The sequence below is a fragment of the Dendropsophus ebraccatus genome, chromosome 1 (assembly GCF_027789765.1).
Source record: "Dendropsophus ebraccatus isolate aDenEbr1 chromosome 1, aDenEbr1.pat, whole genome shotgun sequence".
Lineage (NCBI taxonomy): Eukaryota > Metazoa > Chordata > Amphibia > Anura > Hylidae > Dendropsophus > Dendropsophus ebraccatus.
The window spans coordinates 28,375,901-28,392,986 of record NC_091454.1 but is presented as its reverse complement, the minus strand read 5'-3'; the positions used below and the strand labels follow the sequence as shown (position 1 = coordinate 28,392,986).

Sequence of the window (17,086 nt, the reverse complement as noted above, 5' to 3'; positions counted from 1 at the left end):
TTTAAGGGGATACTATCTGGCCAATTGATGTCATATTCCTCATATTCCATGGCAGTTCTGTCATGAAACTGAAGGAATTTTATTACATGTATATGTATAATGATCATAAACATGTAATTAAAAAATCCGGCCTCCTTACCGCCCCTTAATAGCCGGCCAACTCACACCTTATTCCTCATAGTCCAGGTCATTGCTGTCATGAACATGAGGAATATCCAATTTACTGCATCCTAAATCCTTTAAGGAAACTTGTCAGATTGGTTATGCTGCCCTGGGTAAGGGTGGTGCCATAACATAGGGCCAGACATGTTGTTCTCAGTGGTCTGTCCCTTACGCTGGGATGTACTGTAGGTTAGGAGAACCTGCACCCGGCGGCAGACAGCATGCAGCCAGGGAGGAGTCACCGCTGCCGCTGCCCCCACTCACTCACCGGTGATATACAGATCTCTCCCTATGCACAGTCATAGAGATCAATCTGTACATCATGAGTAGGGGCAGCAGAGGTGGTGACTCTTCTTAATCTGTGTGCTGCCTGCTTTTGGGTATAGGTTCTCCTACCCTATGGAACATTTCTGCGTAGGATGAGGGCAGCATAACCTAAATGACAGGTTCACTTTAAGGGGATGCTATACGATCATTTTATATTGTATTCCTCATATTCCATGTCAGTTCTGTCATGAAACTGAGGGGAATTTAATTACATGTATATGTATAATGATCATAGACATGTAATTAAAAAAATCCGTCCTTCTTCACCGCCCCTTAATAGCCGGCCAACTCACACCTTATTCCTTATAGTCCAGGTCATTACTGTCATGAACATGAGGAATGTCCAATTTACTGCATCCTAATTCCTTAAAGGAAATCTATCAGATTGGTTATGTTGTCCTTGGTGAGGGTGGTAACATAACATAGGGCCAGACATGTTGTTTTCCGATATCTGTCCTTTACACTGGGATGTACTGTAGGTTAGATAAACCTGCACCCGGCGGCAGACAGCGTGCAGCCAGGGAGGAGTCACCGCTGCTCCCGCTCACTCACCGGGGATATACAGATCTCTCCATATGCACATTCATAGGGATCAATCTATACATCATGAGTAGCGGCAGCAGGGGTGGTGACTCTTCTTAGGCTGTGTGCTGACAGCTTTCGCGTACAAGTTCTCCTCATCTACACTACATCTCAGCGTATGATGAGGGCAGCATAACCTAAATGACAGGTTCCCTTTAAGGGGATACTATCTGGCCAATTGATATCATATTCCTCATATTCCATGTCAGTTCTGTCAAGAAATTGAGGGAATTTAATTACATGTATATGAAAAATTATCATAGACGTGTAATTAAAAAAATCCGGCCTCCTTACCACCCCTTAATAGCCGGCCAACTCACACCTTATTCCTCATAGCCCAGGTCATTGCTGTCATGAACATGAGGAATATCCAATTTACTGCATTCTAAATCCTTAAAGAAAACCTGTCAAGTTGGTTACGCTGTCCTTGGTAAGGGTGGTAACATAACATAGGGCCAGACATGTTGTTTTCCGGTATCTGTCCCTTACGCTGGGATGTACTGTAGGTTAGGAGAACCTGCACCCGGCGGCAGACAGCATGCAGCCAGGGAGGAGTCACCGCTGCCGCTGCCCCCACTCACTCACCGGTGATATACAGATCTCTTCCTATGCACAGTCATAGAGATCAATCTGTACATCATGAGTAGGGGCAGCAGAGGTGGTGACTCTTCTTAGGCTGTGTGCTTCCTGCTTTCGAGTATAGGTTCTCCTCATCTACACTACATCACAGCATACGATGAGGGCAGCATAACCTAAATGACAGGTTCCCTTTAAGGGGATATTATCTGGCCAATTGATATCATATTCCTCATATTCCATGTCAGTTCTGTCATGAAAGTGAGAGAATTTAATTACATGTATATATAATGATCATAAACATGTAATTAAAAAATCCGGCCTCCTTACCGCCCCTTAATAGCCGGCCAACTCACACCTTATTCCTCATAGCCCAGGTCATTGCTGTCATGAACATGAGGAATATCCAATTTACTGCATCCTAAAATCCTTAAAGGAAACCTGTCAGATTGGTTACGCTGTCCTTGGTAAGGGTGGTAACATAACATAGGGCCAGACATGTTGTTTCCTGGTATCTGTCCATTACGCTGGGATGTACTGTAGGTTAGGAGAACCTGCACCCGGCGGCAGACAGCATGCAGCCAGGGAGGAGTCACTGCTGCCGCTGCCCCCACTCACTCACAGGTGATATACAGATCTCTCCCTATGCACAGTCATAGAGATCTCTCCCTATGCACAGTCATAGAGATCTCTCCCTATGCACAGTCATAGAGATCATTTTGTACATCATGAGTAGGGGCAGCAGAGGTGGTGACACTTCTTAGGCTGTGTGCTGACAGCTTTCGGGTATAAGTTCTCCTCATCTACACTACATCTCAGCGTACGATGAGGGCAGCATAACCTAAATAACAGGTTCCCTTTAAGGGGATACTATCTGGCCAATTGATATCATATTCCTCATATTCCATGTCATTTCTGTCATGGAAATGAGGAATTCCACTTACCGGTATAGGGAAAAAAAAGGACATAGGCATTTAGACATTTTCTCTCAGCCCAGGACAGCACCAGAAGCTGCTGCTGTGAGCGAGAGGAAATGCACCGGTCACAAATGCCTATGTCCGTAGTGAAGTGCAGGTGTTATCGCACTTCTTCTTACCTCCGCCGTGTCCGCTGGCTCCTCCATCTTGCCAGGTCTTCCTCGAGATGTTCTTGATCTTCTTCCAGGGACTCAGAAGGACAGCTGCTCTGATGGTAACTGCGCTAGTGTCTTCTTGGAGGTTTTCTAGGTGACGAAGGAAAACCCTCCAAGGATGGCCTGTAGGTTTTCGGGAATTGGTGACTCGCTGGCCTCGTCTGCTTCCATTCCTTCCAGGGTGAATCCTTCGGCGGTTGGATCAGGCTCAGTTGGCTAGAAGAGAACAACAGAAGATTATTATGTGATGATGATAAATTTTCAGAATATTACAGTAAAATTGGGTCCAAGAGTTGGTGGCTGGGGATTGTGGGTGGTGAGTATGGCTTCTTTTGTTATTACTGCACCAGGAGGCAGAAAACATAATAGTGTGTGGTTGGTGTGTGCTGTAGTGTAGGCATACATGTGTGTCACGGTGCATGAACGGCCACATAAAAAGAACATCCACAACTGGGTAACATTTCTGTACATTTACTTACTTCCGGAATGTGAGGTGGTGGCATCCGAAGGGCTTCCACAGAGTCCCACTGGATATGCCGGAAGAAGAAATGCCCTCTGATGTTCTCCTTGACTCCTAAGCGCTGTGCAGGATCTTTACGGAGGAGCTGAAAAGAGAAATATGATGTAAATATAGGATACAACGGATATAATGTGATTACTGGCAAAGACTTCTACAGGACTATTGTATTGTATCACTCAGTAACATACTGACCTGCATGATGATGTTCTTCACGCCGGAGTGGCTGGATTTGAAGAGAGTGGGATGGAATTCACTCTCTCCGGTGACCATTTCGTTTATGATGACTCCAAACGAATACCAGTCCACTCCGGCGCCATACTCCTTGCCAGCTAGTATCTGCCATAAAAAAGAGAACAGTTACTAAGGGGGTAAAGTCTAAATAGTAATGTAATGTCCTATACACACAGCAGAACATACGAGAATTTGAGAAGATGTCAGACTGGTCCAGAACCATTATAGATCAGTCACACAGTAGTAGACGTCTCATCTACTCACCTCAGGAGCCACGTATCCTACGGTCCCGGCATATCCGGTGGCTGCTCGGTCTCCAAAGATGTTCAGGAGGGCGAGACCGAAGTCGGCGATCTTAACATGTCCGGTAGCAGCCACCAAGATGTTGTCTGGTTTGAGATCTCTAAAAGGAAGAGAAGAATCATTGGATAAAAGTCAGTATCCATCATACAATCATTTATTAGGAATGACACTCTGGAGAATGCAGGAAACCTGTCATTACCTGTGGATGATGCCCTTCAGGTGGAGGAACTGGATGCCACACACAAGTTCAGCTGCATAGAATCTACCACAAAAGAGAAGGAATGAGTGTAACATATGGAGGATAACACAGGAGACTCTTACACATACTAGTCACTAGTCTTATGTATCTAATATAATGGAGCTCAGGTTTATACTTTACCTGGCGCTGTCGATCTCAAGCGGCCCCTTCCTCAGTATGAAGTTCCAGAAGTCCCCGCAGCTCACATACTCCAGTCCGAATATGATGTTCATCTGTAACACAGAGGAGACAAGGCTTCCACACATTTACTATACATTATAGATCACCATGGACCCAGGTTTACATCACACATAACCATAACATGACCATGTACTTGTTTACATTCTATATAACAAGTATTATATACAGGAATGGTGTATGGGTTACATAAGACCCTAGCTAGGCTTTCCCCCACTACCCTTGTTGGTACATCCCCTGGTAGTCTGTACCCAGGAAACATTTCCCAGCAGCCCCTGCAGCTGTAACTCTTGGCTATAAGGACGTGTGATAAAAATAAAGAAGCCGCTTCTGACCTTTGTCTGGAATCCAAAGTATGCGGGGACGAGGAAGGGGCTCCCAGATGCAAGCCGTAACACTGTGCGCTCCACCATCACATTCGCTGCCTCGCCTTCGGTGTTCAGGAATGACTTGCGGATGATCTTCACTGCGTACTTCTGATGGTTAGCAGAGTCCTCGGCCAGCACGACGATCCCGAAACCTCCTGCCCCCAGCAAGTGATGGTAAACCAATCTCTCTCTGATGTTACTGGAGATGCTGGAGCAGGTCGGCCGGACACCAATGTCTCCTATCAGGGAGAGAAATGATAAAAACATTTACCATGTACTGCCCCCTGTTCACACTGACTACATAGAAGCTTACCATGGTGATCTGACAGGATTAGCTTGTGTCTGCATTATAGACCACAGACATCGGCCTGTCTTATGCTATATTATAAAGCCCACAGTGAGGGCAGCAGATATAATGGGACTTCCATAACCCCTCGGAGACATGTGCCATACATGTACAGCACAGCTGTGTGGGCTTTATTGGGGTAGGTTTGCTGTGTATTTGGTGATGGTGCTACATGCAGCCGACATTCGCTGTTACTGACTGACATCAGCGATCATGCTGAGATCTGCCTTTAACCCCTTGAATGCTGTGACCTATAGCAATTCCTGGTAGAGGGAAAACCTAGTTTTCTAGTCAACTGGTGATATAAAGTTAGGTAGATTAATAAATTACGTCATTAAAAATTCTAATTCTCCTAGTATTTCTTAGCTGCTGTATGTCCTGCAGGAAGTGGTGTATTTTTTCCTGTCAGACATGGTGTTCTGTGCTGCCAACTCTGTTTGTGTCAGGGACCATCTAGAACAGCAGCGAATTCTTCTGCTCTTGACAGTTCCTGACACTAACAGAGGTGGCAGTACAGAGCACCGTGCCAGACTGAAAGGTATGCACCACTTCCTGCGGGACATACAGCAGCTGATAAGTACTAATAGGCTTAAAGAGGATGTACCATCAGGTACATCCTCCTTAATCTGACCCACGGATCGAACGGCGCCGTCACGGAGAAGCTGGTGCCGCAGTCTGTTTTTGGAACCGCGGCCCTGTTCCCGTGTACGGCACTGTCCTATCCACGGGTACCGGGCTGGGGCTGAAGCACAGGAGGCGGGCCAGCTTCCTCCCCTCTATGACTGGCTCCTTTAGAATCAATGGAGCCATAGAGGGGAGGGAATTCCCTCCCACTGGGGGCGGGCCAGCCCGCCTCCTTTGCTTCAGTACTGGCCCAGGACCTGTGGATAGAACGGCGCCGTACACGGGAACCGTGCCGTGGTTCCAAAAACAAACTGCGGCATCAGCTTCCCCGTGACGGCGCCGTTCGATCCGTGGGTCAGATTAAAGAGGATGTACCTGGTGTTGCATCCTCTTTAAAGGGAACCAATCAGCCCAATTGAGCTGATTTGGTTGCCTGCATCATTGTGTAAAGCTGCTGTGCAGCTCGGGGCATGTACTGGCCGTGCATGCTCAGCGAGGATAATTGACAAGCAGAGAGACCACTAATGGGCCTCTCTGCCTGTCAATAATCTTCACCAGGTAGAGAGCGGTGACTAGACACGGACAGGATGCCACCCAGATGACTACCTGCAGTCTCTACCTGCCATGTGCCGGGGCATTAAAATGTAATTTTTTCCTGCATAAAGCTGCTGCGGCAGCCGTGGCTGGTACGGGCCGTAGGCTGCACAGCAGCTTTATACAGTGATGCAGGTAACCAAACCAGTTCAATTGGGTTCCCTTTAAGAGTTTCAAATAAAAGTCATTTACTTCTCTGGCACCAGTTGATTTGAAAACATTGATTTTTCTCTGCACTATTCCTTTAAGTGTTTCAGTTACCAGATTGTCACCTGTAACTGATCGAACTGCGCCCCAGCACTTTGACTAGTGGAGTGATTGATCTCTGTGGTAGCCGGAGTTCTCCTCCTTACCTACATGCTGTCTGATCAGTGATCTGCTAATAGTCTGCCTCGGGCAATCAGCCAATCTCAATGATGAGTGGAATGTAATAAGGCAGTGTTATGGTGCGTTTACACAGACAGATTTATCTGACAGATCTTTAAAGCCCAAACCAGGAACAGAATATAAACAGGGATCAGGTCATAAAGGAAAGACTGGGATCTATCCTCTTTTCAAATTCATTCCTGGCTTTGGCTTCCAAAATCTGTCAGATAAATCTGTCTGTGTAAACGCAGCATTATATATCCATACCTCCCAACTTTTGCAAAGAGCAAAGAGGGACATGTGTGCCGCGGTCCCCATAACCACGCCCCCATAGCGGCCCTCCATAGCCACGCCCCCATAGTGACCCTCCATAGCCACGCCACCATAGCAACCCTCCATAGCCACTCCCCTACAGTCACCACATGCTGCTGACTGAATAGTGCCCGATAAGTAGCCAATCCCCCCATATATGCCTCACATAGTATCCAATCCCCCATATAGTGCCCCACGAAGTAGCCAATCCCCCATATAGTAGCCAATCAGCCCATATAGCTCCTCACATAGTAGTCAATCCTCCCATTTGTATGGCCCGACCAGAAAAACAATAAACCAGTAACTCACCTGTCCGCCGATCCCTGCAGCTCCTCATCGCGCACTCCCGTCATCCTCCAGGGCGGGCAGCGGGGTATACAGACACTGACTGTGCCGGAAATAATTCATGATAGAGGCTGCAGGTCACTTCTGGCACAGTCAGTGTCTGTATACCCAGCTGCCCGCCCCGGAGGATGACGGGAGTGCGCGCTCTGCCGGGAGAGGAGCTGCTGGGACCAGCGGACAGGTGAGTTACTGGTTTATTGCTTTTTTCGGTGGGGCCACATATAATGCGGGACACTGGGTGCCGTTCCGGGACCGCAAGACAGCACCCCGAAAACGGGACTGTCCCGCGGAATCCGGGACGGTTGGGAGCTATGATATATCTGATTGCTTATACATGTCTCCTAGGGTTAACTAAACTGGTTGTTTCCCTTTAAGGGGTTCAGGGTATAGTCACATGTAGGATATCTGCTGCAGCCCCCTGGGACAGTAAGGGGCTGTGCTGGCCAATCAGTATAGAGATACTAGTCCCCCCCCTCATCATTAGCTAAAGGATTTATGTAGTGAGAAAAACTAACAGTCAATCACAGCCTCCTGAGCCAATCAGAAGTGTCTGTGGTTGTCAGAGGGGCCTGCTGCTCCAGAATCCTGTGAGGAGAAGTGAGTGAGGCTGAGCAGAGGACTGGTGACCTGGTAGTGACTAAATCCCATACCGCAAAGGGACATCGCTTGGGGCGGGCACACAGCTCCCAGGCAAGCCCCGCCCCGGACGTATTTCATTGGCTGCTCCACTCTGGGCTTCCTAGCAGTCAAAATCAGCCCCTGCCGGACCCCCAACCCTAATCCGAGCGTTTAGTATTAGGGTTAGGGTTGGGGGTCGGATTAAGGTTACGTCCCACGGATTTCTCATGTCTAACCCTCCCCACAGCCCCAACCCTAATCCAAACCCTCCTGATTAGCACCAACTCCGAGGGTTAGGGTTAGGGTTGTTGTGTGGGAAGGGGATAGTTAAATGTTTGTAGTAACCCTAATCCGACCCCCAACCCTAACCCTAATACTAAACGCTCGGATTAGGGTAGGGGGTCAGGCAGGGTCTGATTTTGACTACTAGAAAGCCCAGAGTAGAGCAGCCAATGAAATCCGTCCGGGGCGGGGCTTGCCTGGGAGCTGTGTGCCCGCCCCCAGCGAGGTCCTTTTGCGGTATGGGATTTAGTCACTACCCTGGTGACCTGAGAGGATGATGTCTTCTCTGTCTCCTCTTCCCTCCCCCATAATGTCTCTGTCTCCCAGCAGCCAGTGAGGCCTGAGAAGTATCTAGTAGGTGTTCTGTGCTGCCGCTGCTCTTACTGCACCGATGTAACAGGCCAGAGTATACCCCCAGCCCAGACTATACCCGGGGTTAAAATGGCCTAGGCTAGATTACACCCCGGGGTATATTTCGGCCTAGGCCAATTCATACCCCCTCAGGCCATTTTATGCCCCCCATGAAATCAGTAGCAGTGATATACACAAGAAATACTTAATTTTTTTTTACATTTTATTGGGGATTCGGATTTGTCTGCTGAGATAAGTGAGAAGCTGACTGCTGTAAATCTTAAAAATCTAATTACATTAGGAGGAGATTTATCAAACATGGTGTAAAGTGAAACTGTCTCAGTTGCCCCTAGCAACCAATCAGATTCCACTTTTCATTCCTTACAGACTCTTTGGAAAATGAAAGATGGAATCTGATTGGTTGCTAGGGGCGACTGAGCCAGTTTCACTTTACACCATGTTTGATAAATCTCCCCCATGGTGGTAAGTGAAACTGGCTCAGTTGCCCCCGGCAACCAATTCACCTTTCATTTTCCAAAGAGTCTGTGAGGAATGAAAGGTGGGATCTGATTGGTTGCCTCCCCCATAGGCCCCATTCACACTGAGCAAGAACGTCAGAATTCCGCAGCCGAGCGCTCCGCCGCAGAAACCCGCCGTGCTCAGTGTCTTACGGTGAGTGAAGGAGTGAATGCGTCCGCTTCCTCCTGTCATTGTCCTGACATGTCATTTCTTTGACCAGAGAGCTGCGGACTAATTTAGGGTTTTGCGCTATTTTACATCAGTTTTCATTGCCTGCACCTTTTTACAATGTATGCAAGGGGGGGGGGGGGGGTTGTTGTTCTATTAGCTAGTTTTCATTACATTTGTCAAGTGCAATTTTTCATTTCTTTGCGCAAAATCCTACGTATCTTTGTAGCCAAGCTGTTTTAGACTGGGTTCACACTATGTTATTGCAGTCCATTTTTTTTCCCCATTAGTTTTTTGCAAAATGAATAAGAAAAAAAGAAGTGTTTGTGTGCCTCCATTTTGATCAGTTTTTCCATTCCATAACAAAAAATATGTTTGTGTACACTAAAAAAATGCATTTTGATCCGTATTTCAATCCATTTTTTTTTTGTTGCAAAAAAGGATGAAAAAAAAACGGACTGCAAAAAACGCATAAATAGTGCAATAAATTTTGCAAGATGTATCAAGGCACTTGCGAAATAATGATTTTTGCGCAACAACCGTAAAATTTTGCACAGCCCATAAAAAACTTAACAAGAGGAAGCAGCTGTATATTGTGGCCTGGGCTAGACTGTCCCCAGGTTTATAGTATGGCCTAGGCTATATTACACCCTGGGTATGAAAATATATGCCCTGGGTTATACTGTTACCTGGGCCAGGGGTGAGAAAACCAGTGAAGTAATAACATTATGGCCCGCAGAGATATAGCATGGCCTAGGCTGTTTTACACCCCCAGGTGTAGGGTTTATCCCTAGGGGTATACTGTGGCCTGGTTCGACATTAGATGAAGATATTCTGGCCTGGATGGGTATACTCTGGTCTATGCTATGTTACACCCCAGGGTATAGTTTGGTCTAGGCTATTTTACACACCGGGTAGAGTTTGGCCTAAGCTATTTTATACCCCGGGGTATACTCTGGCCTAGGCTATTTTATACCCCGGGGTATACTCTGGCCTAGGCTTTTTTATACCCCAGGGTATACTCTGGCCTAGGCTTTTTTATACCCCAGGGTATACTCTGGCCTAGGCTTTTTTATACCCCAGGGTATACTCTGGCCAAGGCTATTTTATACACCGTGGTATATTCTGGCCTATGCTATTTTATACCCCGGGGTATATTCTGGCCTGGAGGGGTATAGTTTGGCCTAGGCTAATTTATTCCCTGCGGTATACTCTGGCCTAAGCTATTTTATACCCCGGGGTATACTCTGGCCTAGGCCATTTTATACCCGGTATAATCTGGATAGGGGTTAAACTGGCCTGCTACACCGGCTCTAGCCCAGTATAGGTACTGTGACAATATCTACCAGAAAGTGCTGTGGAACTACAGGTACCAGCATGCCCTGTCATCTGAGGCCAGGGATATACTGAGAGAAACCATCACAGCAGCTGATCCTCTAACAGAGGGAAATGTGTATATATATTATGGAGATTGGTTTCTGTTTCCTCAGGAAGGAGCCATGTATATGCCGCTATACTGGATGGGATATAGATAGGATAGATAGATAGATAGATAGATAGATAGATAGATAGATAGATAGATATACTGGATGGGATATAGATAGGATATATATAAATATATAATGGATGGGATATAGATAGGATATATATGTATATACTGGATGGGATATAGATAGGATATATATATATATATATATATATATATATATATATATATACACTGGATGGGGTAATAGGGTTCCCATTGGTGTGTGAGAGCAGTGACGGCTCCTGCTATATATCTCTCCACAGATTCTTACCTGTTACTTGTACTGTAAACTGTAACCTGTCATATGGTCTGCAGAACCTTCCTAGGATCGGTATCTACCGCTGTGTGGACAGTGTATGGGGGTAATGGTGCTCTGTGTACAATAGTCTTTATTAAGTACCAGTATGGGGTATTATTTGCCCCCTGCAGGCTGGTATTATAGGCCATGTTGGTCTTGGTGTATGAGTATTCGGTCAGTAATGATTGTATGCTGCCACCAGGTAGTGGTAATATGAGGTCCTGGTGTTGCGGTATTGTTTATCTCTTGGCTACTGGTAACACTGGTCTAGATATAATGGACTTGGTCAGTAACAGGGCGGTGGTAACATATATAGCGACCATTCACCCTACAGTCATGTGCACCCCCCTGACCTTACATTACAGGTGTCAGCACCGGGCACTACACATGAATGCCAAGCTCAGCAAAGTGTGCCCACACCGCCACACTGCTGATATTAATGTTACACTCAGACACATATGACCTGTGCATTGTGCCCTGTATGTTTGAAGACACCAGGATTCTTATAGACTATCTCTGTTTATGCTGCTCCATCTGGAAGTAAAAACACAGTGTGGACTGAAATGATGTCTAATAATATGTAACATTTATTGTTATGCTTTATTGGTATTGTCACTAAATGAGCATGAAAACCAATGACACCAGAACACACACATCAGCAGTGCTGCACAATAGTAGCGGAGTCAGTATGGACGGGGAAAGGAAAAGTGCACACTAGGCTCTAACTAGGTAACCTCCCCTGCCCTTTGGGGTGACCCACCTCCTTAATAGGGTGGCCCCAACCACGATGGTGGTCCCTATCCTCCACTAGGTACTTGGGAAAAAACAAAGAATGAGAACAATTACTACAGATAAGCACATATCATTGGTAGGACTGTTGTGACTGAAGCTCAGAAGCAGGGATAATATAAAAATTAATGTTAGAAGTGAGAGAGCTCTGCAGTTACCATGTATGCTGACTGGTGATTGTATACATGAGAAGGCCGAGTATGGAGGATCATGTGACCATGTCCCCCCCCCCCCCCTATGTCCTGCATTGTGCCTGTATTTGCCTATGGAGGACACTAAGGGAGGGGCATGGTCACATGATCCTCTATACTTGGCCTTATGGACAAAATCCCCATTTAGCATACAATTCAATTCAATTGGTGTCAGAAAGTCATATAGATTATTAAGTTGTCCCAAAAAGGACAAACACCCTATGTCACCCCATTGCCTTCCCCCAATACTTACAGTTATAGGAAACTACAATACAGAAGCATCTAAGCCTTTAGACAGGGAGGAAGCCCCTTCTGTTGCTTGATTGTAAATCCTGCAATACAATAGTGGGTGCCAAGTGGTTGATATGGCAACCAGGGGCCTACTAAACCCCTTTGGTCTTCCATGTTAGTACACCTGCTACATACTGGTATAAAAAAGACCCAAAGACCATCATACATTGTAATACATTAGTACTGCTGCAGGGTGCTGTAGAAGTAGGGGGATACAGGGTGACATGGCTAGGGTGGGGAGGGGGGCAGGGGGGTACAGGGTGACATGACTAGGAGGGAGAGGGGGGCAGGGGGGTACAGGGTGACATGACTAGGGTGGAGAGGGGGGGCAGGGGGGTACAGGGTGACATGACTAGGGTGGAGAGGGGGCAGGGGGGTACAGGGTGACATGGCTAGGGTGGAGAGGGGGGCAGGAGGATACATGGTGGCCAGGCTAGGGTGGGGAGGGGGGCAGGGGGGTACAGGGTGACATGACTAGGGTGGAGAGGGGGGTACAGGGTGACATGGCTAGGGTGGAGAGGGGGGCAGGAGGATACATGGTGGCCAGGGTAGGGTGGGGAGGGGGGTACAGGGTGACATGACTAGGGTGGAGAGGGGGGCAGGGGGGTACAGGGTGACATGACTAGGGTGGAGAGGGGAGCAGGGGGGTACAGGGTGACATGGCTAGGGTGGAGAGGGGGACAGGAAGATACATGGTGGAGAGGCTAGGGTGGAGAAGGGGGTAGGGGGGTAAAGTATGACATGACTAGGGTGGAGAGGGGGGCAGGGGGGTACAGGGTGACATGACTAGGGTGGAGAGGGGGCAGGGGGTACAGGGTGACATAGCTAGGGTGGAGAGGGGGGCAGGAGGATACATGGTGGCCAGGCTAGGGTGGGGAGGGGGGCAGGGGGGTACAGAGTGACATGACTAGGGTGGAGAGGGGGGCAGGGGGGTACAGGGTGACATGACTAGGGTGGAGAGGGGGGCAGGGGGGTACAGGGTGACATGGCTAGGGTGGAGAGGGGGGCAGGAGGATACATGGTGGCCAGGCTAGGGTGGAGAGGGGGGCAGGGGGGTACAGGGTGACATGACTAGGGTGGAGAGGGGGCAGGGGGGTACAGGGTGACATGACTAGGGTGGAGAGGGGGGCAGGGGGGTACAGGGTGACATGGCTAGGGTGGAGAGGGGGGCAGGAGGATACATGGTGGCCAGGCTAGGGTGGAGAGGGGGGCAGGGGGGTACAGGGTGACATGACTAGGGTGGAGAGGGGGCAGGGGGGTACAGAGTGACATGACTAGGGTGGAGAGGGGGGCAGGGGGGTACAGGGTGACATGACTAGGGTGGAGAGGGGGGCAGGGGGATACAGGGTGATCAGGCTAGGGTGGGGAGGGGGGCATGGGGTTACAGGGTGACCAGTCGGAGGGAGGGTTCTAGGGGGGTACCGAGTGACCAATTTTGGTAGGGAGGAGGGCAGAGGAGTACAAGGTTAGCAGTCTGGGGAGAGGGAAGGACTAGTGGGGTACAGCGTGACCAGTCTGGGGGGGGCATAGGGAACAGGGTTTGGTGAACAGCCCTAGGCTTATGGTAAAGTCAACCCACCTCTAAAAGAAATGACATGTTTATGACCCAAAAGGAGATGAAGAAAAATAAGTAAAGGCCTTCACCTTATTTTTATGTAAGGCTGGGTTCACACTGCATTTTTTCAATTATTTTTTGTTTGTTTGTTTGTTTCATCCGTTTTTGCAACAATCGGATGCATTTGTGTGCATCCGCTTTGATCCGTTTTTCCATTGACTTTCATTATTAAAAAAAAAAAAAAAAGGATCAACGCACATCTGTTTTTTAAAATATCCAATAATATAACCAATCAGAAATTAGATATAATCGTTGTCACTGTGTCTGTAATAAATCTCCCCTTCTATATCCTGCACGGTGACCGCCATATAAACACCCAGGGACAGAACTGCTGTTTTTGTTCACCTTCCCTCCTCACAACTATGGAGTAAAAAGTGACCAAAAAGTCTGATGTTCCCCAAAATGCTCCAATACCAACTACATTTCATCCCACAAGAACCGATCCGTCACAAAGGTCCATTAATGGAGAATAAAAAAAAGGACTTGATGTCACAACATGGAGATGGAAATCTATTTCTTTGTTTTTAAAAAAGGTTTTTGGTCCAAATTATCAATAACTGAGTAATTTTCTCATAGGAGCCGATCCCAGCTCAGCTGTCATGTTACCAGAGCAATGTGAGAAATGGCGTCTGAGCTGGGATCGGTGTCTATGAGTAAAGAAGAGAGGGTTATTTTCTAACATTAATAAATTTGGGGCAAAAAAGGTAAAACCAAAATTTGGCAATGTAATATTCCTCCTTATCCATAAAGTGATCCTGTTATTTACACGGCACGGCGACCTCTGTAATCCTGACACCCATAAACCAATGGCGTCCCCCATTATGTTTCCCATTGGAGAGGTTTTTTAGTACATTTTATGATATATTAGATATTACTATTAGCCAATACACCTTCTGCTACAATACACAAGATCCCATAGGGCCGTGTCCTTATATATATGATATCATTATATATTATACTGCACATTATACATTGTAGCCACAACATACAAAAAAGGACTAAAATAGCTTTATTATTGTCCCCCCCAAACAGTAACATTATATGTGCCCCAAGATGACGCTGCAAAATTATACAATATTATTACATGTACAAAACACAATGAAAGCCGCCATATGTGACCGCTCCATATTGTCCTGTGTTGCCCATAGCAACCAATCACAGCTCAGCTTTCATTTTACCAGAGCTGGTTATATATGAAACCTGAGCTGTGATTGGTTGCTATGGGCAACTCAGCACAATCTTACTGTAATGCAGCCTGATAAATCCCCCCTTTGTGTATCTACCTGAGTCTCTGGGGTCTTCTGTCTTCGGCTCTTGCTTAGCCCTTTTGACCTCCGTCTTCTGTTCTTCTGAAGAGTTCCCGTTGTGTTGTCTCTTCTTTAAACACTTTCTCCGTTCTTCATCCACTTGGTCCATCTTCAGATTGGAAGACATCTTCTCAGCCGATCTGGAAGTCACCCTGCGCCTCTTCCTCTCTTGGCTGTTCTTCCTAGATGTCTTCTTTTCTTCATTCGATGGGACCAAGATGGCCTCCTCTCCGCTCCTCTCTCTCTTCCTCCTTCGTCCTCCGTCTCCATTCTTCTCCATCGTCGCACTCGGTTTGGGGTTGGCAGACATCTCCTTCACCGTCGCTTGTCAACACCAACTGCCAGTTCGAGGTTCAAATCATGTATACATACACCTGTGATGTCACGGTTGCCGTGGCAGGGGTCATGTGACCAGTAACCGACCAATCACGTTTATCCATATTCTCTATATACCTATCTATCAGCATGTTTATATGGATATGAGTTGTATTGGACATGTGTTAGCCACCATCCCACTTCTTGTATATCTCTCTGCTTGGTTATAAGCTCCAGTTGTTACTAGAGTTGATACTGGAGGAACTCTACCCGCACTATACTCTACCATACGCCCCATAACAACCTGCCCCATATCTGGTTACAGGACACAGTAAGGAAGCGTCAGGTTGTGTCTGTTGGTAAGAGAGAGCTGGCAGAGTTGTGGCCGCCATGTGCTATATGTCCCTTACTGGTCTCTGGTTTCTTATTCCGAGCCATGTAGAGAAGAAACTATATAGTATAATATAATCCCTTCATATATCAGCCTATAAACCATGTGACTTTATTATGGGCTTCTAAACCTTCATAGCTTTAGTAAGAGGCCATTGCTGGTGCACTTCTTGCCTATCACACTGCGCATATATAAGGAAGATACAATAACCAGAGTATACACAACCCCTGGAGCATCAAGGCTTCAATATAACATCAATGTAGAAACGTTTTCTAAACAGGAACATACAGGACTACAATACCTGGGCTATAATGCTAAAAATGTACAGTGCTGAGCTGTGGTGAAACAATGTAAGGACATGGTGTAAGGACATGGAGAACTGGGGCCTATTGGATCTGCTGACCAGGAGTCAGTCCCCCACTCATCTGACAATAGTGACATAACCTGAGGATAGGCATTCAATATTGAGGGCCTGGGAAACCCCATTTAAAGGGTTTATCCAGTGAAAATCTTTTTTTTTTTTTTTCCTTCAAATCAACTGGTTTAGATATGTAATTTACTTCTATTTAAGAATTTCAAGTCCTTCTATACTTATCAGCTGCTGTATGTCATGCAGAAAGTGTTGTTTTCTTTTCAGTCTGACACAGTGCTCTTTGCTGACATCTCTGTCCGAGACAGGAACTGTAGAGAGCAGGAGATGTTTTCTATGGGGATTTGCTGCTGCTCTGGACAGTTCCTGTCTCGAACAGAGATGTCAGCAGAGAGCAGTGTGTCAGACTGAAAACAACGCTTCCTGCAGGACATACAGCAGCTGAGAAGTATAGGAACACTTGAGATTTTTAAATAGAAGTAAATTACAAATCTATATAACTTTCTGATACCAGTTGATTTGAAAGAAAAAGATTTTAACTGGATAACCCCTTTAAGGGTGCCTTCAAACGTACCGTATCGATGAGTTTTTAACGCTGCGTTTTTATCGCTGCGTTTTTTGGTGTGAATTTTACATGCGATTTTTGATTTTCACATGATTTTCATGTGAAAATCAAAACTCGCATGTAAAAATCGCACCAAAAACGCAGCGTTAAAAACGCAGCGATACGGTACGTGTGAAGCTACCCTAAGGTTTATTTTTTATACCACTGTGTTTGTGGCTATTTTTTACACTATATAGATAAGGTGCTGATGTTTGCTCCACAAGA

General features: G+C 46.7%; 1 protein-coding gene across 1 annotated transcript; it reads right to left on the bottom strand.

Annotated features, from left to right (window-relative positions):
- Nucleotides 1–2,436: 2,436 nt before the first annotated feature.
- LOC138773036 (protein kinase C delta type-like) lies at nt 2,437–15,548 on the bottom strand. Its single transcript, XM_069953939.1, has 8 exons — nt 15,158–15,548; nt 4,605–4,876; nt 4,213–4,304; nt 4,033–4,095; nt 3,795–3,933; nt 3,492–3,635; nt 3,259–3,384; nt 2,437–2,995 (listed from the first exon to the last, which is right to left on the bottom strand). Exons 1-8 carry the CDS (start codon nt 15,489–15,491, stop codon nt 2,870–2,872), a joined length of 1,296 nt encoding a protein of 431 aa, XP_069810040.1. The 5' UTR covers nt 15,492–15,548; the 3' UTR covers nt 2,437–2,869.
- Nucleotides 15,549–17,086: the final 1,538 nt, after the last annotated feature.

Coding starts and splice junctions, on each gene's coding strand:
- LOC138773036 (XM_069953939.1), bottom strand. CDS start 15,491: ATGTCTGCCAACCCCAAACCGAGTGCGACGATGGAGAAGAATGGAGAC. Junction 3,385..3,491: donor TGAAGAACATCATCATGCAG/GTCAGTATGTTA, acceptor TTCTCTTTTCAG/CTCCTCCGTAAAGATCCTGC. Junction 2,996..3,258: donor CACCACCTCACATTCCGGAA/GTAAGTAAATGT, acceptor GTTCTCTTCTAG/CCAACTGAGCCTGATCCAAC.